Source organism: Homarus americanus, unplaced genomic scaffold, assembly GCF_018991925.1.
Source record: "Homarus americanus isolate GMGI-L3 unplaced genomic scaffold, GMGI_Hamer_2.0 scaffold13581, whole genome shotgun sequence".
NCBI classification, from domain to species: domain Eukaryota; kingdom Metazoa; phylum Arthropoda; class Malacostraca; order Decapoda; family Nephropidae; genus Homarus; species Homarus americanus.
Genome location: NW_024750713.1, coordinates 24350 through 49953, shown reverse-complemented (window position 1 = coordinate 49953; position 25604 = coordinate 24350). Strand labels below are relative to the sequence as shown.

At 39.1% G+C, this 25604-nt stretch overlaps 1 protein-coding gene across 6 annotated transcripts in view; it reads left to right on the top strand.

The window, feature by feature from the left end:
* The window catches only part of LOC121854154, a 102666-nt gene that overhangs the window by 54153 nt on the left and 22909 nt on the right, over window positions 1-25604 (top strand). For 5 of the 6 annotated variants that reach the window (XM_042348582.1, XM_042348580.1, XM_042348583.1 and 2 more), the window contains 12 exons: window positions 1194-9608; window positions 9921-10118; window positions 10237-10360; window positions 12031-12048; window positions 13392-13472; window positions 14538-15084; window positions 18177-18320; window positions 18610-18748; window positions 21093-21207; window positions 22273-22397; window positions 22679-23005; window positions 24715-24808. In XM_042348582.1, the coding sequence (XP_042204516.1) occupies window positions 1194-9608; window positions 9921-10118; window positions 10237-10360; window positions 12031-12048; window positions 13392-13472; window positions 14538-15084; window positions 18177-18320; window positions 18610-18748; window positions 21093-21207; window positions 22273-22397; window positions 22679-23005; window positions 24715-24808 (10327 nt within the window). The remainder of the gene's footprint in view (window positions 1-1193; window positions 9609-9920; window positions 10119-10236; window positions 10361-12030; window positions 12049-13391; window positions 13473-14537; window positions 15085-18176; window positions 18321-18609; window positions 18749-21092; window positions 21208-22272; window positions 22398-22678; window positions 23006-24714; window positions 24809-25604) is intronic. The other variant, XM_042348581.1, reaches the window with a different exon arrangement.

Sequence of the window (25604 nt, the reverse complement as noted above, 5' to 3'; positions counted from 1 at the left end):
GTCACTGTTAGACGAGAACTTACTATACTGTATTGTTTGGGGAGGGGGCATTTTTTTTCCAGTTATATATTGGTTATCTGTTTTTAGGTAGCTTTCTTTATACATAATTTGAGATAGCTATGTAAAAAAAAAAATTAAGGAGGACCATTAATTTGTAGGAAGGTAACTACCTTTTATGGTGTTTTAAAATTTTCTTTGACAAGTTGGATCAAAAGATGCCTCACGAACATGAACAGGGTTCATTGTACACCCACTAAAAATTATTGGGCACCCTTATGGCGTGATATAATATGACACGGGTGCCCAATAATTTTTTAGTGGGTGTACATTGTTTTGCCTAATGTGGTGTTTTCTTGGAATGTATCCCCGTCTTATGCATGGTGGGTGTGTGCGTGTGTGCGTGCGTGTGTGCACATGTGTGTGTGCGCGTGTGTGTGCGCGTGTGTGTGTGTGCGCGTGTGTGTGCAAGTGTGTGTGTGCGTGCGTGTGTGTGTGCGTGTGTGTGTGTGTGTGTGATATAATAATAATAATAATAAACGGTTTATTGAAAGAGCATGGCAGCCAGAAGGCTGAAAATATACAATTACATAATTGGAGAATGGGTCTCTTGATTTACAAATGATATGCAAGTAACATAAGTGATACAAATATGATATATATTAATTAGGTGTTGATAATTTTTACAATGGTTGGGACTGGCCTGTTCTTATAGCAATCAGTTCGTGCTCGTATGGGCTGGATGCAGTTGGGCAGGTGTGTGGCCAGGACAGTAGCTTGAGGCAATGCAGGTGTGCTCCATCCTTCAGGTTAGGTCAGGTTAAGTCAGATCCAGCCACACTCAGTATTGCTGTGTTTTTGTGCTTTTCCTTCGAGTTGAAATTGCCACTTTTGTATATCGCTTGTGGGTTGATGGTCAATCTTTGCACTGTACTGTTGGTGGGAGGATGTTGATAAATCCAGATGGGAAGGAGGAGATGGGGAAGGGGAGGGCCCGACAGACCGGGCTGGCAGCTGTCTCCATGGTCAAGAGACCACGGCTGCGTTAGCGGGCAGTGCCGACTACACACATCTTTACCCCATGAAGGCTGAAGGAAGGAAGTGTGTGTGTGTGTGTGTGTGTGCGTGTGTGTGCGTGCGTGTGCGTGTGTGTGAGAGAAATTGGATTTTTACTTTTTTATTTTTTGGTGTTACAGAAACCTGTTGCTGGATCTAGCCCAACACTAGAAGTAAATTCTTCTGGTCCAGAACCAAGTCATTCAAGACCTGAACCAAGTTACACTGGTCCTGAACTCAGTTATTCTCCGCCGGAGTTAAATCGTTCTGAACCTGAAACAAGCTATTCAGGAATTCGAACAGGTTATTCTGGAACTGCTCCTAAACCGAGTAGTTTGACTGGACATGGTTTTGCACATGGAACGGGGGTTCATGCAGGTGTTGGTCAACCCTCACCAGGTCATGGAATGAACCCAGTTCACACACACAGGCCATCACCGGTACACAACCCTGCATCAGGGGAACGGAAAAGCACAAGAGAGAGTGGGGGAGGAGAAAAACCAAGGGAGTTGGGGCGTGAGGAAAGGGCAAAGGATAGGGGGGGAATGGATGTGTCGAGGGAAGGTAGCTATGAGAGAGGTCGAGGCAGAGACTTTGATCGGGGTGAAGCGAGGCATGTTGATAGAAACAGAGAACGTGGAAATGAAAAATCTAGAGAAAGAGAATATGAGAGGAGTAGATCCAAAGACTATGAAAGAAGACGAAGCCATGATCTTGATAGACATAGGGGAATGGAAAGAAGTGCAGAGAGAGATGCAAGGATTAGGACCTTAAATGAGAGAGAATATGAGAGAAACCGAGAAAGAGGAGGTAGTTTTAGAGAGAGGGATCATGAGCGAGAAAGGAATCGTGACGGTGTCAGAGGGAGCAGTTCTCAAGAGAGGCAGTGTGATCGCAGCAGGGAGAGAGAGGCTCCCAGAATGGAACGCCAACACAGTCTCGGTGAACACGAGAGAAGACAGTTGGAGGGGAAAATGTCTTCAAAGAGGAACAGCCTCCTTGATCTTCCTATGCCCCCATCAGCAACCAGCCGTGATATTCCGCATCCTTTTGGGGATATAGGAAATATAGCTGAACCAAATACAGAAAAATTCCAGAACTCTAGAGAGAAGCTCCAAAAGCTTTTTGGTATATTTGGAGATTCATCTGGGCCACGAGAAGAAGCTAGTACTTCAATAACATCACGATCACGAGGATGGAGGGATGAAGTTAGAGCAAGGGGAGACCAGTTTTTTACGGGAAGAAGTTCAAGTCAAGCTACAAATGAAGTAGTGGATGACAGAGGAGATTATCACCTTCAGAGACGCAGGTCCCAACATGATGATAATTCTTCAAAGCCATCACACCACCCTAATGCAATGAGGGACTATTCTCGTGGCCTGAATAGTGATCCCAGAAACCAGTCCCACCATTGGAAAGTAAGTAGCTCTCATTCAAGCACAACCCATCATGTTCCACCCCAAAGGGAAAGTCAACAAAGCACCCCATGTGACACACCCATGTCCCCAGACCAGTCTCCTAGTTGTGGGTTTGAGGCAGTTGACACCCCTCAGTCTCCAGATATGGAAGCTTCTTTCAGTCCAATTGTTTCCTCAGAAGAGGGAACACCAGTAAAAACCATACCCCTAGAGAATCTGCAGCAGAAAGGTGTTGATCTAGAAGCGATAAAGAAAGCTCTCGCACAGATTCGTGCAAATGAAAAACCCCAGTCTAATACTTCCAGCTCTGAGCAAGGTCCATCTTACCGTTATGAGGATTTTGTGGGTCCTGCTATTAAAGCCAAAGCTGATGAGGATGAACCTTATGATCCTGAAGAAGTATGGAACTGTCAGGATTTGGAAATGACAGAACGTCAACACCCTGCAGTGAGTATGGCTCATTCATCCACAGGTTTGTGTAAAAAAGATGTAGATCTTCGGCAGATTCCAAAGAGCATACCACTACCTCACATTTACCAGGCAAAAATGCAAGAGAGACAGAGTCATTACTCAGGTCATCAGGTCCCACACATAAAAGATGCAGCTAGGACCTCTGACACAGGAAGTAGTGCACCAGTCTCCTTGTCAAATATACCTCTTCCCCAAAGGCAAACTACAGCTGGTCAAATTTGTGATAAGTCACTAGGCCATATTCCCCACAGTCAGTCAACAACCTCTGGCGCAGGGTGGTTTCAGGCCTCTTCCACTACAAGACCAAATGATTCTCAGAGCATCCGAGAAAATGTCAGTGATGTGGACATGAGACATCACCAGCATCAACCTCCATTACCAAAGTCACATCATCCTCCTTTACCTAAGGTTCATCAGCCACCATTGCCTAAGCCACATCAGCCTCCATTACCTGCATCACATCAGCCTGCATTGCCAAAATCAAATCGGCCTTCATCACCAGCGACACTTCAAGCTTCGTTGTCAAAGTCACATCAGCCTCCATTGCCAAAATCACACCAGTCATCTTTGGTAAAATCACATCAGTCACCATTACCAAAATCGTTCCAGCCCCCACTGCCAAAATCACCTCCTCCTGAACCTCATCTTTCTCCTAGTCCTTCCAACAAACGACCTGATGAATTAACAGACAAAGAAGGACACAGATACATGGTGAACAGGTTAGATAATATACGTTCTCGAATTGCACACCAAGCTGGAGAATTAATCAAACCAGGTCAGCAGGGTGTAGCTCTCACCCAGATGGAAAAGTATAAATTAAAGAGACAGACTAGTTTGTCAGAAGTTAAATCTCCAACACATTCTTTGGGTATGACTTCCGCCAAAGAAAATGTTTCTGTAAAATCAGAATCGAGCATAAAGGGTAAAGATTCTTTATCTGTCCTGGACCTACTCATACCAGAGAGTGAGAAAGGGGTAGAAGAAAAACCATCTGTCTTGAGAGACCCTCGGCAAGTTAATCAGAATGTATCAACCCAACCTCCCAGAGATCCAAGATTAAAACAACAGGTTGATCCCCCTGAGAATGATTCCGTGTCGGTTATATCACGTAGTAGGGACCCAAGATTATCAACAACGTCAACTGGAGGAGGTTTACCGAGTTTAAGAGACCCAAGACACCAAAGTAATCGTGATCCAAGACAGGAATCCGGAAGTTTTTCTACCACTTTAATTAGAGATGGAAGGGATGATGCTGGGAAATTTTATGTGGCTTCTAATTCTGCAAACAGAGATCCTAGACAAGATCCTGGAAAGTTTCCTAGTGCAAGTGGTCCACAAGTGAGAGATCCTAGACATGAAGCTGGAGCATATATTGGTGTGTCAGGAACACCGGCTCGTGATCCCAGACATGAACTTGGAAATTTTTCTGGTATTCCTGCAAGAGGAAGCAGGGATCCCAGGCAAGAAGCTGGTATATACCCAACCATGACAGGATCCCAGTATAGAGACCCACGTATGACATCAAGGGTAGAGAGGCCTTCAGGGAGTGTTTGGCAGCCACAGCCAGCAGCTGCATTACCTGGAAACTATCCAGTACAGCAACCACCCAGTTCAAGTGTTGGAGTAGTCGATCCAAATCCCGCTCAGTCAGCTAGTGGTTCCCTGATTGGACAAACATTCACATGCCTAATGATGAGAGGTTTGCCTCCATTCACTAATTCTAATCACATATATCACTTCTTTCAGGAGTACATCTTGCGTGACATATCTATTGAATTAGACAGTCACTACCTGTGTAAGGGAACTGCCTATATACATTTTCCCAGTCATGCTAGTGCCCGTGAAGCCTTGGAACTTGTAAATGGGCATCATTTGCAGGGCTATCCAATAACACTAAGAATTTGTACGGTAGGAATTCTTCGCCAGGCTAAGAATGCCTATGAACAATTAAACCGTGACAGAGAAGCTCAGTTAGGCATCCCGGAGCGACCCAGGGGAAACGGAAACCCATTCTTTAAGCCTCGACCAAAAGAACAGCCTAGTAAACCAGTACCATCCAAATCTGCCTCTCTCACTGCAAGTGTAGAAACACCTGCTTCTTCAAAGAAGGTACAGGAACCTGAGGAAGTGGTAAGTGAAGTTGGTGGAAATACAAACAAATACTCGGAACTATGTGGGGTTAAAGTACCGCCAAAATCATCAGGTAAAATATTAAGTTTCAAGATTCCAAAGATCAGGAAGGAGAAGGATGCTGCCCGGAAGAATGCGCACAAGGCCGTCACTATTGATGAAAGTAAGAATAAGACAAAAACATCTGAAAAGAAAAAAGTGACACATAAACCCACTGAAGCTAGCAGCAGTAAAGTCAAGCCCCCTGTAAAGGATTCATCTGAGTCGGACGACGACTTACGTAACATAAAAGCAACCAATAAAAAGAACAGAAAGTTTAAGAAAATTGTAATTCTGTCTGATTCTGATTCAGAAGATGAGGAAAAGCCAAATAAATCTAACAGCAGTAAATATGAATCCTTAAGTTCTGTCAGTGATAAAATGGATATGAGTAATGATGATGACGATGATGATGATGATGAGGGCTATATGGTTATTGACGAAACTGTTATGTCAGATGATGGAGAAACGGAAGAATCAGAAGTAAGCTCACAGGTGTCAGAGGAACCTCTTGATCAAGCACTACCTGTCAAAGTAAAAGAGAAAAGAAAACCAAAAGATAAAAAGAAGAGTAAAAGTTCTACTGGAAAAGGTACAAAGAAGAGAGCGCCAGGCAGCACTAAAGGAAAAAAGAAAGTACCAATTAAGACTGACACATCTGCACGGAAGATACGTGGTAAAAAATCCTCAGATAAGTATATGGCAGACAGTGTTTACAAGCCAGAACTGAACTTAAATTCTTCTGTGGGTCTGAAATTAACTCGTCACACTCAAGGAGAATTAGAGGAATTGATTACCGAGAAAAAGAAGCTTAAAGTCTTGATTCCCGCACCACATAAACTTGTGGTCACTTTAAGTGATGATGATAAACTGAAGAGAAGAGGTGGAAGAAGAAAAGTTACTGAGATATTACCACCACCAATTGTTGAAGAGGTAAAAGTAATAAGTGAAACGCCGCCATCTGTGGTTCCTGAAAATATTGTGCCAGTCGTCAGCAGCATTTCTCGTCAAAAACTTAACAAGAGTGTAACAGAAGATGTGGTTATTGTCAAGAAAGAAGTTATTGTAAAGAGTTGGGTTCAGGCCAAAGACTCCATTTCTGATGATGAAATGTTCCTTCCAGTTAATACCAAGTTAAATTGTGCTCTGAAAAGGGAAGTAGCTATTGGTACCCCGACTTCAAGAAAAGGTAAGAAAAGAAAATTGTCTGCCACAAAAAATGAACAAATAAAAACATCCAACAAAGAGTCATTTAGTAATAGCTCTCTTAATGATGATGATATAGGGGGTAGCACAGATGATGGAGGTGAAGATACAAGTAACTCCAGAGAGATAACAAAACATGGTGTAACAGCAAAAGGGAAAGTTAGTAAAAAGTTTTGCTTAGATGATGAAGCTTCCTCCATCAAAAGTGAGGGAGAAATCTTACATATTGATAGCTCTAATAACAAAATTGAAGACACCAGTAAGAACTCTCGAGAAACAGCAAAACGTGGCTTGACAACACCGATTAGAGGAACGGTTAGTAAAAAGTCAAGGATAGATGTTGAAGATTCTTCGTTTAAAAGCGATGGTGAAAATTCACATCAATTTGATGTGTTTGAGAACGATGGTTTATCTGATGACATGCCCGATCTCACTCAGATTACCCCAAGTTTATTAGATGTAGACCCAACAATTAGTAATGCTCTGCCAAATGCATCTGCTCTCGCAAATGTATTGAGTCCACCACACATGATTCACCAGGTAAATGAAAATGTTGCCCCATCAAGGAATGAGTCAAGTGGTGACTGGTCATGTGGAAAATTGCAGATAATGGAGGTTGAAAGTTTACCTTCAGAGGGAGTTTCTCTCACACAGACAAAGGAAGATGATAAAGTACTGGATGAAATGCTTGATATGGTTATTGAAAGTAGAGAGAATAGAGGTAAAACTGAGGTAGACCTCACTGAAAAGACTTCAGTGCCCGACACAGGAAAAGAGACTCCACAGGATGCTCTTGATATTAAACTTAAAGAAAAACTAGAGAGCACTGTGGAAGGTAAGATTATTTTAAAGGAATCAGATGGGAACACCAAGGCAACCTTAGACATAACACCAATGGAAGGTGTACTTGAGAAATCTAAAGATTTAGATAATGAAAAGAAGGTTGGTGTTACAGCATCCCTGACTAGAAGAGCATCTCACCCAGATTCAAAAGATAGTGATGAAGATGTTAGACACAAAGGAAAGACAATGCTTGCTAACACAGAAGGGGAGTCAAAAGATATAAACTCGACAAAACGTAAATTGTCAACATCAGTAGATGTGCATACCAGTGAAGCTAAAGGTTTACCCAATAATGATTCGAAGGGTTTGGAAACAAGATTTAATATTGAGGCTGAAGCAACTGGAATTTCTTTTAACACAAGTGATCAAAATAAGAAATTAAGTCACATTTCATTTGAACGTAGTGCAGAGACTAAGGAGACAAAAGTTAGCAGTGTTGGTTTAGAAGTATCAATAAAAACAGATGGAAACACTGCTGATAGCACTATGAACAGTGAAGACATGGATATGGACGACGATGCTGCTAGTGTTGGGAAAGTGAGCACGAGTAGCTTTGTAGATGATGCTTCTATAGTCTCGAGTGAAGGTCGTGATCTGAAAACCCCTGAGTCTCAGTCTTCTAAGAAAGGAAAGAGATCTAAGTCAATAGGGTCTCTAGCCTCAATAGAATGTCGACGAGTGACACGGGGCTCGGTAGTGCAGCCCCTAACAGCAGAGGTTGTTGAATGGGACGATGGAGGGGTAGTGGATTTATTTCAGTGTGACTTGTGTGATTATTTTGGTCGCCACATGGCTAATCACTTAGTCAATTTTCACACTGAAAGGGAGCTGCTATGTGAGTTCAAAAAAGAAGACTTTCCACCTGTAATAAAAGATCATGTTGGACCTCCGAAGGAAATGAATAAGGATGACCATGTTCCAATAGACTTGAGCTGGATTCCAACTCATATGAACTTTGAGAAAAGTGTAACGTGTAAAGATTGTGATTATATATCGAATAGTCGCTTTGATCTGATATATCATTTCCTAGAGCACACTCCTGAAATGGCTGCCTTTGTTTTTCATTGTCGTCTGTGCAACTACATGTCAGAGAAAAAGGAAGATTTTTACAACCACATCTCGAGTCACACGGGAGAATATCGCTACAGGTGTGAACTTTGTGGTCACCGCACATATAAGATGGCCCTTCTCCAGGCACACCACAAAGAATGCCATCGCACACAATCTGAGAAGTTTTTCATATCAGCTATGATAGAAGAAGATGGTTGGCTATACATTAATGTCTGCAAAATTTGTATGTTTGTAAGAATTGGATTAACTGCTGCCGAGGAACATGTGAAGCATCGTCATGGAGGGAAGGCAGACATTCACAAAGCCAACATGAGTAGACATATTGTTTTGCACTCTGAGCTGAGGAAAGCGTCAGGTGAATCTGAAAATACCTCTGCTCCTCGTCCAAAGTACAAGGGGAAAAAAAAAAAAAGGGGGAAAAGAGGTCCAGATCTTGAGGTGTTTGTTGGAGAAGAAAAGGAAGACGAGACAGGAGAGGAGGAAAAGGCAAAACAGCTCGTGGACAGAATTTCTCTTAATATTCATACGACAATATCTGCACAAGAAGCTCATAAAAGAATGACATTACTAAACTCGATTAGTAAAAAATTGGATGAAGAGGCACAAGAAGAAGAAAAAGAAGGGGAATTGGGTGTAAAGCCAAAAAATCAAGAAGAGTTACCTGCCAGTTGTCAGTTATCAACTTCAGCCAACAAAAGTGATGTTATAAAAGAAGGGAAAAAGGAAATTCAAAGTGAAAGCACAAACACTGAACAGAAATCAGATGAACCACAAAATGTCTTAATAGATGATAGTAATGATGGAAAAAATGCCATTGGTGACGTGCAAAAGAATGCAACAAATGAAGATACTGATTCTGTTGAAAGTGATAGTGAGTCTACCATGAGTGCTGTTGAGCATGATGCTATGGATGATGCAGTTGTAGGTGCAGGTAAAGGTTTTCTTCAAGATACAATAAAGAAGCTTTCTGCTAAGCTGGAGGAAGATGCAAAAAAGACTAAGTTCGAAATAACAGCAGTGGAACAAAAACAGGAGGAGGAAAAGCCCCAGCAGGAGTCTCAAGAAGTGTCAGCAGGAGATAAGTGTGTCAGTGCAAGTAATGTTCATGATGATGATAGCGACTCCGACAATTTAGTGATATGTGAAGACGTTGATACCGATGCTAGAGAAGACCAAACGCCAGCAGATGACTCTCAAGCAGGAGCGAGTTCTGTGGATACAAGCACCGGCACTGGAGGAACTGATGGACCGTCACTACATGATTCAATTCAGTCAATTCTTCGAGAAGCATCTGCAAAAAACCAGGCACCTTCAAAAATGCCTAAGTTAAGAATTCGTCCTGCACACCAGCTGCTGGATCCTCGACATACTATAAAGGTAAAACTCCCGTCTTGATGTTTTGGTGTTGTGATTTCATGTATTAATAGATTTAGTATTTTCTGTGGGTAATAATTTTTCTTTCTGTAGCCACACTTCAGCCCACTTAGACTTGAGTAGAATACTGTACCCATCAAGTTTCTGGGATACATTCAGGCCAACTCTTGGTGATAACATCTGACACTTGGCAAACAATAATTATAACATGCCTGCTGGATGCCCTCAGAAAGGAGTTTGACTTACATTGTTTGAAGGAAATACTTCTAAAAAAATTCACTGTCATGCCAATTAATTATTTATTTTGATTCTCAGCCACCCAAGAGAAAGATAAGATCAGCATGCTTTACTTGCTGCGATGAAGGGTGCAGCTATAGCAGCATTAACAACATGGACTTGATCAAGCACATCATTGTCACTCATGGGCCATACAAATGCATTGCTTCAGGCTGCCAGTTTGTTACCAAGTCTAGGGAGGTCTTCAGCATTCATTTTAGGACCCTGCATCCTAAGGTGAGTTTATTAGTTTGAGTCTCACTCTTTGTACAGGTGTTACTTAATGTTCATACTTGAAATTAGAGTCCATGCACTACAAGATAATGTTTGTATATTTTATTCTTGTATATTCCAGCTGAGTTTCTTGGTGTGTCCGTTTCATTGCAAGAATGTATTTCGTCATTTTGATGAGCTTGTTGAACACCTGTCTAGTCATAATACAGCACATGAGGAAGATCTAACTACTCAGTCTGAAGAAGGTAAGGTTAATGACTCTCAATTTATATTCTGTACCTTTACTGTCTATCTACTTTTCTATGGCCATAAGCATAAAAATTTTCTTTGGGTCAATGCATACCCTGACCCTTGCTGTCAGGGATAGCCCAACAGTGTGTGGGTGGCTGACGGCTGGTAATCCAGAGCGTGAATCAAAATAGAGGATACAGGATATTGGATAATGGTTTATAATTTGGCATCACTCTCTTCTCAATCGTCTCCTAATGAAATGAATGTTAAACCTTCTTAAAAATTGAATTAATTTATTTTTTCTAACACTGAAATGTGGTATGTAATGAACAAGAGCCAGTTTATTTACCACTTAAAAGAGCAAGCTAGGAATTGAAGCAAGGAAGGGCAAGTAGCCAGAGAAGTTGGGTGGGAGATAGGGTTACAAAAAACAAGTGTTCCAGTGAGGTTATGGCTGTATACAGAAGGAACCAAAGATGCAGAGATGGGCTAATAGGAGCTTTATGTATTCCTGAGGGTTATCTAACATGTCTGAGTACTCAGTTTAATCTCTGGGATATCTATTTTGTGTGAGACCTTCAACCAGTCATGACTTGTTCATACATCAAATCTTTTACATCATGTAGAGGTTGTTATGTGGAAGGCCCTCAAGACTCAACACACTGGTAGAGTTGAAAAGGCAAGATAAAATGTGGACAATGTGATGTGCCCAGTTTCCTCCTTCTCTTTGACTTGAAGGCATCTTTGGCTTCTTGGGGTCTGTCTCTCTTGGTTCAGGTACCAGGTGAAGCAATTGGTTATTAATCCATTCATTGTAGTTAATATTATTGACAGTAGTATGGCCACATCAGCTGTAAGTACCAAACAGATATAAGAAAAATTTCCTGGCATGGTCAGCAGTCACATAAGAGAAGTGTTGCTGCTTACACTGCCAAGGTAACCATGCTTCCTCCTAAAATACATGTGAATATTACCTGTTTGAGAAGGAATTAGATGATCAGCTTCTCTGAAGCAAAGTAGATTCTTTTACATTTAATTTGCCCTGGTGAGTTCTGTGTTACTGTTAAACTATCCAGTCTATTGTGCTACCAGCCAAATCATTATCATTACCCTTTTTTCCATGCCTGTCGCCACCCCATCATCATTTTTGCATTATTTGTGTCCAGATGTTGGAGCGCCACAATCATGGTAGGAATTTCCACATTGAGACTTCTTCGCACAAGGGTCAGCATTCACCAAAGCTTACACACATCCCCATGCCATCTAAAAATATTCTGGCCTCTATGATACCACTGCTGTTCTGGAAAGCAGTACTGCCTTAGGGTCTTTGGTTGGTACCCTCCGGTATTACTGACTTGTGGCTTCATTGCTGGAACCTGTCAGTATTATCACCCTGAACCCCTGATTCAGTGTTGGTTGTTGTTGTCCCTTGGAGACATCAAAACTGAGTTTCTGTTGTGGGGTGTTTTAAGTAGATTTTACAAGTCACTTGTCTCCTTCCACAACCTTATTTTTTTAAAAAGATACAGTAGTTTGAGATATTGCAAAAGTACATGTACCTAGAACAAAAAAGTTGATAATATTGAATGACATTTGTTTGTTCTTTGGAATATTATTTGACCAGATGAAAACAACCATTTTGATTATATCTAATATAATAATTATCATCTTTCATGGCATTCAGCTGGGAAAGAGAGAACGGGTGAGTTTATTCCACTTGGTTGTAAAATTCATCTGATACATCCAGGACCTGACCTTGTCCACATCCAGGACCTGACCTTGTTCCCAAAGATTGATGAACTGGCAGGCAGCCAGTTTGCAGAATTTGTTTGGGAATCACTTATGAGACTCTTAACATAAACAATTACCAGTGTCTGTGCTGAAATGTTGGTGACTCCTCTTGGTGCAGGCATAAATGTACTGTAATGGGGGGTGGGGATTAATTACAACTACAATTTATTTTTCATTATGATTCCATTATTATCAAGAAGACAGTGTCACTGCTAGAAAAACAAAACAACAAAGTTTTTACCAACATAACATTAATAAATTTCATATTTGCTACTAATAATTCTTACTTTTCAGTTGAGACTTACAGTATGCAAACATATCTTTACTTGCAATGGTGTGTTTATAAGTTTGGCACAAAATAAGCCTCAATATGTAAGCTGGTAATTATTAAAGAAATGAGAAAGGCTGGATAAATGTTTGAGCTCAACACCTTTGACTCACAAGCACTCTGGACACCTTAAAAATCTAATACTTTTTATATGTTATTTTGGGAGAATGTCCATTCAAATGCCCATGAGTAGTTCTTAAAGGGTAGACCCAATTTGAGCATCCAATATTCATTGACACGTTGCTTGGGCAGGGCCTGCCATTTTTATACAGAATGTTCATTACGTACAAATGAAAACTGACTCAATGATTCTATAGTTTTATACATCCTGGGAAGAACAGCTCTAATAATGTTGATACCTGTATCTGATTTAAACAGCCAATTTTTAGTTATAGGGAGAAAATCACATCAAATCATTGAAAGTCTCAGAACACAGATCAACTCATCTGGAGACCACATCCTCTCACCTATAGCATATTTTCTCTTAGTTTGTTTTATATTTTAGGTACAGTTTATTCTAGGCTTCTTATTTCCAAAATTTGGAAAATTCTTGAATCCGGTAACTTTCTGGTTCCAAGCTTGCTGGATAATCAATTACAGTATTGGACTGCACTACCTTTAATTATTTACAGTAATCTGTTGGAGTAACCTCTCTGACCACTTGTCACATAACTTGCAGGGCATTACAAATTATTTGTTGGTTCAGTAGATCCATACTCTGTACCTTTTGTAATTGTGACTCTTATTATGTATGTGGAGTGTGAACAAAGTAAAGGCCAGGAAGGTGATATAATTTTTGAGGTTAAGTTGTTCATAATTTAAACTTTGGAGATTAAATATTTTGGGTTTATGGAAGAAATTCTCTACTTCATTCATTATTTATTTACTGTATTTGTTTGTTTATTTATTTATTTTCCCCTTTTCAGAATCAGAAGTTCCGGGATTTTTACGTATTGAAAGTGTCAGCACCTTAGACCCTACTGCTGCTTCTCAAATGTTTGGTGAAGGTTAGTGCTGTTTTGTACTGGTAATCATTGAAGAACCAAAGGAATAAGAACTTATACATTTGATGCCAACATCAACTGGGATGTTTCAATGTCCTTGCATTCCAATTTTGTGCATATGTGGATGAATTAGGGAATGAATGAACTTTAATTCAATTTAACAACAATTAAAGTGAAAGGCTGCTCACTATAGTTACCAGTTATTGTTGGTTTTAGTTACACTTGGTCCTTTTATTATTTATTCACTGAAACAATAAATTGAACTTTAAACTCATACAAGAATTAGATTTCTTACTCATGCTGTCTGAAAGGGAATAGCGTCCACCACCATTTGAGATTGTTGGGAGGAGGGGGTGGATATTATCATTCAGTGTCTGTAAGGTCATGATTTTTCTGTCCTGTTCTGGAGAAACTCAACATTGAGGATATGTCCCCTAGACTGTGCTGAAGTCTGTTCAGTTGAAAGAGTCAGAAGTGACTAGAGATTTAGGGAGTTGCTTCCTGTATTGACGGCAAGAGGACCTTCTCTCCGCATGAACAAAAGACTGTGGCTGGCTTGAGAAGTGTGTTTTTTATGTCAGTGAAACATGGACAGTTAAAGTGGTTGACATTAGCAAGCTTGAGTGAGCTGAAATGAGAATGGTGAGGTGGATATCTAATGTGACACTGAAAGACAGGAGGCCCTGGTCAGAGCTAAGAGGTTGACTATGTATTGAGAGTACTGTAAAGTATTGGTGAAAATCTGAGAAGAGGCAGGCTGAGATGGTTTGGGTATGTGGACAGAATGGAGGAGACCAATTGGGTCAAGAAGTGCATGAGGCTAAATGTGAAGGGGTGGAGAGCCAGGGGTAGGCCAAGAATAACATTGGAAGAAGTTGTAAGAAATGACATAAAAGTAAGAGATCATGCAGCATAGAGAGCTGCCATCAGGTAATCATGGCTAACCCACACAAGAGTGGACACTGGCTGTAAAACATTGATTATGATAATTTTTTTTTTATGATCACATTATTTTTTAATATGCATCTCTTTAACATATTCCTACTTGAGATTTCATTTTCTTTGCAGACTATGATGGTACATCAAGTGAATCTGTTTCCAGTTCATCCCAGGTAAAATCTCCTGTGCCAACAACTTCTGATGAACAAGGAGTGGCTGGGATTATGCCTGTTATATCAGTTGTGAAGACTGGAAATACTTTTGTGTCTACTGCTATTAACTCGAGTGTGATTGAGAGCCAGGCCAGTTTTCCTGTACCTGGAGTGACACTAAGTGGAACAAACATGCTCCAAGTTGCTATAACAACACCAGTAAGCATTCCACCTGTCACTGGAACCTCACTAACTAAAACAACTACCTCGATGTTGGGAAATACCGATGCATCTTCTGAAGCAATAGGAGGTACTTGTACCCAGTCTCCACTTGAAGCTGTTTCAAGTTCTTCGCAAGCTGCAGAAGCAAAGAAGTCTCAGCCAGCCGTTGTGACACTTGATGAAGATGGAGGCGGAGAAAAAGCAGAAATCAGTAAATCTCGGAGTGAACACCCCCCACCCCCTGGAATGTCTACTCTTCCTAGAGTCCCTCCAACTGTCCCTGTTCCGTCTGTATTCCAAATGTGAGTTTTACATTAATGTTCCAATTTATACCTACCGGTGACTATATTTCCAAATAATTTTTTTCTAAAGAGGAGATAGATTTAAAAAGTATTTGATGTCAGGTAATTTAATTACAGTATTACTAGAGCATAATACAAACTCTTGAAATAAATGTTGAAATTTTCAGCAGATGTGACAATGTTTCTTAATTATGTAGTTGTGGATATCAGAATGTAATATTGAGTTATAATTATAAAGGAAGCTTAATGTATTGAATAGATTTAATAATCCTTTTGATTTGTTTGTAACACAAAATGTTTTCTAAAAACACCTTTACTCCAAATATAATAAATTTTCACACACCATTCACCTTGGTTTAGAAATACTTGTTTCCCATCTTGTCCTAACAAAGAAACATCATTTCCCATTATAATACAACCTCTCCTGTGAAAAGGCAACTGACCCCAAACAAAGTCTTCCATAGGCACTTGAAACTTTTACCCAAACCAAGAAACTTACAACACACCTAGAGCATCCCATTAACCCATGCTGAACATACTCCTCTCTGTTTGGGGACAGTTGTTTTGTTTAGAATCATCCAAATTTAAGGTTGAGCATGAAAACCATAGTTTGAGGCTGATTGTTTTGGATCTTGTGGCACAATAAGTCCTGTCCTGGCAAGGTATTCATCATCATCACCATATTATGGCCATTTTCCATGCTTGCACGGGTTAGCCGTAATTACTTGATGGCAACTTTCCACGCTGCACAGTCTCTCTGTCTCATGAGTTTTCTCACAGTCTCTCCCCTTGTCATTTTTCTGGGATACTCTACTATCATATATTCCAAAAGTAACACCATAAAATTTCTTACATTTGTTGAGTACATGGCCATCTCACAACTAACTACTGTAAATAGTGATTGTTATATAAATATCAGATTATATTTCATGAAGACCTTTAGAACATATAACATAAATGATTGTAAAGAAAGTGGGTCTCATAAGCCTGACAGCCTGTAAGGGGCAGTTCTGATGCAGCACACTACACAAGGAGGCAGCCTGGCCAGCACTGCACTCAACTACCGTCACATCCCCAACTTTAAAATTAGGTAACCATTGACATTTGTGTGAATTTGGATTGTCCTGGGTGTGAGCCAGTGACCCTTAAGTCTGGAGGTGGTCACTGTATTCACTTGACTATTCCATCCTTAAATTCTAAATTCCAAATTCTAAAATAGCTATGCTAGGCCTCACCATTTCCTCTAATATGTCATGAAAGCCACACATCCTCAACATTGCTAAAGCTGCCTCCCAAAAGCTGGGAGTGCTGTACAGATGCCGTAGCTTCACCCCTGAGCAGTTGCTTCAAGTATATAAGTGATTCATTCGTCCTAACTTGGAGTACTGCTCTCATATCTGGGGTGGCTCCTCTTCTGTCCAACTGTTAGATAGAGTGGAATCAAAGGCATTTCTTCTTATTAACTCTCCTCCTTTAGTTGATAATCTTTCTTCTCTTTCTCTTCACCACAATGTTGCTTCACTCTCTCTTTTACAGGTACTTTAACGGGCAATGTTCGGTGGATTTGGTGTCCTGTGTACTGCCGGCAAGGCCGTGGGCTCGTAACACACGTCTTGCCCGCGGTGCCCACCATTTCTCGGTGGATATCGGTCACACTAGAATAACCCGTTATAGTACATCCTTCTTTCCTCACACGGCCAAACTGTGGAATGCGTTGCCTTCTGTGTTTCCGTACTCATACAATCTGTCTCACTTTAAAATGCTGGTTTTCCTGCATCTTTGCAGTGTAGATTAATTTAACCTTTTCCTTTTCTATTTTTAATTTCTTTCTATTATTTTTTTGCCCCACAGGCCCCGTTGTGGGTCGTTGACCTGTGCCCGGGTGGGCTAATCCCCATAAAATAAAAATATATCATAATTCATAATTTGGCATAATTCAGCTATTTTAGGAAATTCCAGACCTCAAATCTTACTTCCACCTTTAACAAATTAGTGTACAGCAAGTAATTTATGAAACAGACTGTGTTGTGCATAGCAGGGGCAGCAACCGTCAGCTAGCATAGGTATTCAGTAGTAAGAAGACATACTGTCCATCTCTGACAGACTTTAATTTTTGTGAGCTTTGGGAGGCTGTGTTTTGTAATGTGCAATGAATGCCCTAGTACTTCTACTGGAGCCCTTTTGAAAATTTTATTGAAATCAATAGGAATACACAAGTTTTTTAATTGTTCATATGTTGAAAGTGCTCAATAGGTTTGAGAGTGGCAGCTCACTACGTACGTTGTGATAATTTAAGGTAAGAACAAGAATCGTTGATAATATGATGAAGAAAAATTATGAATTGTGGGTCACATCCTGGAAGCTTCTCACTTTTTACCTGATTTTCAGTTGAAACCTTTAAGTGCCTCTATTATGGGCTATCTGTTAGGAAAGCATTCTTTTCTAGAATTCCTGGAAATTAGATCCAACTGTTGACTTGGATCAGATTCTCATTTCTCTTGCCCACTACTGCACTATTTCTACAATCAGTGAGACCATATGTCATCATCACCATCATTTTATAGCCATTTTCCATGCTTGTGTGGGCTAGCCATGATTACCTGATAGCATGGTGTCCTGGTTGACATCTGGTAAATTTGAAGCAAATTTAATAGCTAGATGCTTTTCCTATCACCTTATTTTATTTCAGGTCATATCATTGCTTATCATGCTTCTTCCGACTACATTCTGTATATAGATCTCTAGTCAAACCTCGTGATCATTCATCGTCTTCACTCTTTGCACACAGAATATTAAATTTTCTTCCTTCTCATCTCTTATCATCATACAACTACTGTACTATATTTAGATATAGGGCATATACCCACCTCTTCATCACATAGCTAAACAGTTACATCTAACTTATCTGACCTGTAGAGTACCTAACAAACCTTGCTTGAATATATTATAGTTTACTTTGTCAATACATGTAATATATCATATTGCCCTTCAGTAGGCACACTTGTCATGTGTACATTACCTCCCTCAGCCCATCATATTGTTTAAAAAAATATAATGCAGTTTCTTGATTTACCTAATGAATATCATTACAGATTTCAACCAATAGATATTTTCAAGACTCTCATCACGAAGCTTGCACCAGAGGTATTTAAGTGCATGTACAAAGGTTGTATATATGCTGATGACGACCCCGAGTTGTTTGTTCAGCACATCTCACTACATGGTCAGGACTACAGGTGAGTCTTGTATATTTCCTTATTCTTGAAAAAACAAGCAAACAATGATTTATTTTAAGTAATATATCATGTCTGATTATTATCCTGGAGTAATGGGTGTGAGTTGTGCTTGGAGGATCCTCTTCACTTTATCCGCTTGTGTGTGTGTGAGAGAGAGGGGCTACCTGTGATTAGTAAAACTTTAATACAACCTCATCACTTATGTTATGGTATGACTGGTCAATTGTAATATGCTCGTTAAATGTTATTGTTATTAACTAGTAGTTACAGTGACTTTGTTTACATACAGATGTTGTTACTGCTTGGTGCTAATGGCAAGTCCAGGAACATTAGTACAGCATGTTATCACTGAACACAGCCACTGCCAGTTCCAGTGCAAGTACTGCCTTTACCGAGCCTTTACCAAGGTTTACATGGGTGTGCATTTGGTAAGTTTTTTTTTTTTTTTTTCATTTCACATAGTATTAAATACACTTGAATTCTCCATACCTATATAAGGGTACAGTCAACAACAAAAAATTCTGCTCCTTTACAATGTTGTATAATATGACACCAGACCAAGAATTCTGACAAATGTACGGGTTTTATATGGACTGTACAGTGGTCCCTTGGTTAACGAACTCAATTTGTTCCAGAGGGTCGTTCGTTAACCGAAACCATTGTTTCAATGGGATTTTGGGTAATTGGTTCCAGCTCACCGTAAATTACATACAAAGTAAAAAAAAAATGCAGTAAAGTACACTTACTTTGAGGTGTGTATGTAGAAGGCTCCTGGTTGATGATGCTGATGTGAATTTGAAGTGGGGATGGAGGAGAAGGGAGAAGAGAAGGAAGTGGGGGTGGAAGAGAAATCACCCCATGATTGATGCTGTCATTTCACCAATAAAATTTTAGGTTCACTATGTGTAATTCAAGATTATTTTCCTTAAATTAACACTGCACTGCACTATATACTGTCAATATGTTAGGTAAATTTCAGAATGATCAATAATTGTACTGTAAAAACGTAAAAATAGTTTATGTTCAAGAGAGTCACAAGCAAGATGTTACCTCCACTGAACAGAGACAAACTGACGCTTTGGTGGGTGAGTGAAGTGGCTGATGGGCACACCAAAAACTAGTTCCCTGTACTGCAATTATGTTAAATAAGTGTTAAAATGACTAATAATTTTAATATAAAACTTGGAAAAATATTTAATAGCACAACCTTCTTGATATTTACTCAAATGGGAACGAATTTAAGCCCAAGAACCGATTACTGTATTGGCGGACTAATCTACCAGCTGGTGAGCAAGCAAAAACATGTTGACATGTTTTCGTAAGAGTTTTGTTAACCAAATTTTTGTTCGTTAACCGAATTAAATATTTTTATGGAAGGTAATTCGTTAACCGAGGTGTTCGTTAACTGAGGGACCACTGTATTCCTGTTAATTTCTATGTATTAACTATCCTTGATATACAGAATACATCATATTGGTTACACAGTGCATCACACAATCCCTGGGTCCATTTTTTTCCCCCCACTGTAGTGTACATCTTCCCCCCAATTATTTTGTTTGAATCTCACTGTAAACTTCACAGTATTGTTTTGCACTCCGCCAAACTCATTTTGTGTGCTTGCAAACGTTTTTCATGTAAGACCATTTTTAATGGTAATTATTATCAGTATTTCAGCTCATGCCTTTTATCATCATCATCATACTCCTCTCAATAATGGATATATAGGAACATTGTCAAACAACACACTGAGCTAACATAAGTACTATTTCCTCAGAGCACTATTAATATATTTTATAAGTTATTATTTTCAGTGCAAACCCTTCATATAAATCATTATGCCGAATTATTTGTTCATCTTTGACAATAGTGTGTATGTACATATAGCCACACCAGCTTATACAAGTTAAAACACACACACACACACACAATGTTTGCTGTTCAACACCTCAGCGCACATGACCTACGTGACCTCCACTGTAAACATTAATCAGTATGTTCACTGTGTGTTCCTTTTTATTTCTCTAATGAAGGCTTTTGTTAACTCCCCCATGTCATTGATGTCCAATCTATATTTTCAGCCTTCAGGCTGCAGAACTTTTTCAATAAACCGTTAATTTTTATTATTATTGTTACACACACACACACACACACATACATACATACATACATGTGAACACAGCTTCAGGCCAGTCAACTGAGTCATCACCCCTGACAACCACCACACATGCATTTCATTCATGGAGTATTTTGTATCATCCAATAAGACCTACACACAAATGGAAAATTTTGAAATAAAGTTTAGTACCCAAAAATTTTCATTACAGTATTTTTCTTTTGCCTATGATAATTAAATTTCTCTCAACAACACTATGTTACAATAGAAATGATTTAGCAATGAGAGCATAGACACTCACTCCAAAAAGTATCTGTTTGGAGGATCTAATGAATTTCAGAATAAACACCGACTCCTGTTGTCTTGGTAGAGTTGTCAAAGCCCTTCGTCCATTGTGTCATATCGTCTCTCACAAAATTGTAAAGATGCTTTTTGGGGCGAGTGTCCAAGATGACCATAATCTGTTTTTAAATTTTGATATGCTTCATGAAAAGTACTTTAAACTTATTTGTAAATTGAATTTTTTGTACAGTACTGTATACTGTATGTAATGTACATTATGTTATATGTAAGCATTTGATCTCATGGGTTTGGTAGTGTTATGGTGTCTATATGTGTGTTTATTTATTTATTTACTTATTATTTTTTCACATATACAGAAAAACTTCCATCCCTATGAAGAGCCTCGTTACATCAAGGTTGGTACTATTCAGTCTGATCCTCCTCCAAACCCTTCAATTGATCAGTTTGTTCGACCATACAGATGCAACTACCGTAAGTTATATTATTGTTGTGTTTTCTCTTTATTTCTCTTCATTTCTCTCTCCTTTCACTATTTCTCTCCTCTCTCTTTTCTTTCTGTTTCTCTTTTTTTCTATTTCTTTTCCTCTATTTCTCTCTCCCTCTCTTTATTTTTCTCTCTTTTTTTTCCTGTATACAGATATTCCTCTATTTATTAAAATGTCATAAATAGGGTAGACTTTTCCCATTACCATAGAGGGAAAAGTAAGAGATGCATGATAAGCTGTCTCCCCAAGCCATCTCCTACCCTAGTGACAGTAACAGGTAAATCCTATTCAGAAAAATAGAACAATAACTAAGGTAAAAAGATACAAAAATAGACAGATAATTAAGTAGTAAACCAATAATTCAGTTCAAAGAAATAACTCTTGTGTTGGCAGGTTAAGTCGTAGTATTGCCACACAGTCTCTGAAGTGGCTGTGTGCTTCATGTGTGTGTGGGGTATTGTACCGGGTAAATGTGAAAATTTCTTGCTTATATAGAAAACTGGTCCCTAATTTGTCAATTTTGATAATGTGAGATTATGGTTACTGGTAACTTTGTAAATAGAGGAATATCTGTACTCCTTAATAAAGAAATATATATTATATAGTGTACCATATTTATTTTATCTTGGGGAGGAATGTGTTGTACTGGAGAATTTATGGTAGAAAATTTTTCAGCAAATTAGAGAATAAACTAATAAAAATTTGTTGTATTGATAGGGTTCATTGTTAGAGGAAAGATTTCATTAAAATTATTTATAAAGCTTGATATGAAGGAAAGAAAAGTAGGCTTAAATAAGATGCAAGAGGAAAGTGTATTACTGTACGATACAGTACAGCACTTGGTAAACTACAAGATATGATACATACTGTACTTGCACTGTGTTTGAATTGGAGATTGCATGAGTCACTGTATTTAATGGAGAAAATAATGAAGTTGTTTACAGTATAGTTCAATAGTACATTTATTATTATTAATAAAAAAAAATAAAATCTGACCTTCTCGAGTGTAGAACCATATCTTTAATTTTAACTTAAACATATCTGAACACAGAGGAATGCCAGTACCGCACAGTGGATGCTGAGGCCTTTAAGACCCACGTCAACGCACACGGTCCGTTTGTTATCCTCAGCTGCGACTTCTGTCATAAGCATCTACACGTCATTCCTCTGATAGATGTAAGTTATTTATTCAGTTGTCTGACTTGTTTCTCACCAATTATTCGTTGCTACATTTTCTTGTCTCCATTTCCTTATTTTCAAAAATGTTTGCACTTGTTTTAAAACTTGCAACTCTCCAGATAGCAAATTTTCTATCCTACAACTCTCAGGAGTGACCCACATCATGCACCACCCAAAGTGCAATTTCTGTAGATGACTCATTGATCCCATATTGGCCTTATGAGCCACGTAGAATGGCATGATTTAATTTTTAATTTTTATATTTTTATTTATTTCAGCACATGAGGGAGCATCAGATGAACGAGTATCAGTGTCCATACTGTCTTCATGGTGATGCAGAAAAGGAACGTCTCCTTAGCCACCTCTTGAACTGTCACCCAGGTCGTCCAGGTAAAGTGTTACTGCGCAAACAGATCACCTCCAGTGTCAGTGGGGCCGTTGGTGGCACTCAAGACTTTGCCTCACCACCACCAACACTACCACAACCACCACCTGATGCAGCCATCAAAAGGTTGAATTCATATCCAGATAACAGATCAGCTGAAAAGAAGACCGAGGAAAGAATTAGTTCAACTTTACCTGCGACTGGAAAGGAGGGGCCTCAGGTATTATTTTCTCCCTCCATACATGACCATGTTTACTGTTTACAAATTCATTTCTATTTTTTTATATCTGTACTTAATTGCACATCTTTCCATCCAACATCTGTATGGATGGAAATACAGTGAGTTCTGCTATAACGCGTGTTTTGATAACGCGAATTTGCTCTAACGCGATTTATGAATTAGGAACGATATTTGTATAACGCGAACGCTTGTTTGCTATAACGCGATTTTTGCTTACTATTTCTCCAATTTTGTGGTACAGTATTAACTGTGAATATAGTAAAGAAGAATATCAACAAGAAGCGTTCTGGTGATAGAATTCCCGGTGATGATCGTAAAAGAAAGGATATAACACTTGAAGAGAAGCTCGATTTTATCAACCTCAAAATCACCCTTCTCCCCCATCAAGTAAAGTGTTACATTTACTGTATGATTTCATTATTAGATATGAATGTAACATTTATTTAGACTGTGCTATCCTTTGTGTTAGGCTAACTACTAAATTTTTTCGATTTCGAGTAATCTGCACCTAACCCTATCTCCATAAGCCCTGTTATTTCTATTACGCGATTTTCTATAACACGATATTTTACAAGAACACAATTATCGCGTTATAGCAGAACTACCTGTACTTCCATCCCACTCAAGTTTGTTATAAAATTGCACAAAAATGTGTTGTTTAAAGTAATTATATATTTTTTTAATATTTTAATATTCTATTTTTATATGTACCTTCAGACTGCCTGATTAGCTTCTTTTGAAGATGTTTGATGGAGGGTGTGCTTATTTATGCTACGTGAACTTTTAGAAAAATCAAGCTTTTGTGTTGCTGTTTCATGGACAATAGGTGCCTAATTTTGCATGTCCATGCAGAGCATTTATGGTGAGTACCTTTTCTACTTCTTGGTTAGGTCGTGCAATTCTTGAAAAATGGTGTGAACTATGCTTTGGTTTGATTTTTTTTTTTTTTTTACCTCTGTCTTTCTTATTTCCTGATGAGTTTGGGTAACTAACTGGAGGTGCTCAAGGTGTACTTATGCTATAAACTGGATAATAGGCAGGCATAGATTAGGCAGCCCACAGTCCCTTCCTTCTCCCTTGGGGATGCTTCAATAAGCTAGAAATTGAAAGGGGTTGTTGCTGGGTTTGGGGTTTGTAATCAAACATACATTGAAGACAGTGCTCACTGTAGATTCCTAAGGGAGAGAAATATTTACTGCTTCAGGGAATAGACAACATATCTATTTCATACCAGTCAGACATGTCTTTGCTCCAGATCCTGGGTTTTCAACCCTGGGGACTGTGGACTGTTATTGGAATTGCATAGACTAAGCTTAGTTTTAAACTGGGATTTTAGGATCATTCCCATTTATGGTTTGTTAACATGATGGTAGGAACACACTGAGTGAATGAGAAGTGAGAAATTTTTGAAAATTTCTGTAAGTCAGAGGTAGATGGTTGTAGGGAGGCCATGAAGGATATGGAGGATGGAGTGAAGAATCCACTAGAAGTGAGTGGGATAGAGAGATCCAGGATACAGCAATTCAGTTCAGTATATGTGAACAAGGGAGGACATGATAGTTGGTGATTTTTTGGGAAGTACCTATGTCGATGAAACTTGTGCCAGTTGCATTTGTCACCCCTTTGGTACATCACTTGTTTTATATGTACAGTAATGAACTTTCAATTAATTAGAATTTTTTTTACAGACTGCACTAAATATTGAAGGAAGAAGAATGTCTAGAAGTCTGTCACGTGAGCTGGACAGCAAGTTGCAAGATTCTGGGATAAATTTTAATCTTGGTGAGTCTTTATTGTGTATCTTAAGTAACAATCACTGTTAAAGAATATAAACTGCTTGCCACTTAACAATGCACACATGCACCCACAAACCATACCACAGAAAATGGTATGGTATGTGCTGGTGAGCTAATTAACCCAATAACTAAAGCATTTGGGAAATTGAGGGTACCCCATATACAGTGCCACGAAAACATGACATACGAAATTTATTTTTTGTTTTGTTTTTTACATGAAATTGAAGATATAAAACTTGTGATCATCATGGGTGGCAAGTTGTAAGTCTGTGAAGTTAGGCGGATTGTACCTTGCAACTTGTTGTGATGCAAGAAGTGGTTGTGATGATGCAGCTGTTGGTTTTTGTGGTGCAAAGTGGGTGGTAAGTCCTTGTGTAGGTGGTGAGCCAGGCTGTGGTATTGTAGGTGAGGGTGAGAGGCCACTGAGGACAGAAGGAGGGTGATGAGGCATAAATAGTTCCAAATCACTCCTAAGATGATGATAGCAAGTTGATTATTATGAGGCTCCACCAGCCTTGTGTCTCACTCTAGCGTGTCTACCAATTATCAACTTTCCTTTAATAGTATGGCATTTGGAGCTCAGCACTAAATTCAGGGTGCCAAAGGCCAATCATCTTAATTACGATGGAGGTTTTGCTTAAATCATCTGAAGATGATAGTTAAAGGATTAAGCAGTGGCCCAAGCAAATTGACCCATTTTTTAATTTTTGGCAGATTTTTAAAGAGGATGACAAAATTCTCAGCAAAGGAACCTTTATGTAATTATTTGATGCCAAGCATTT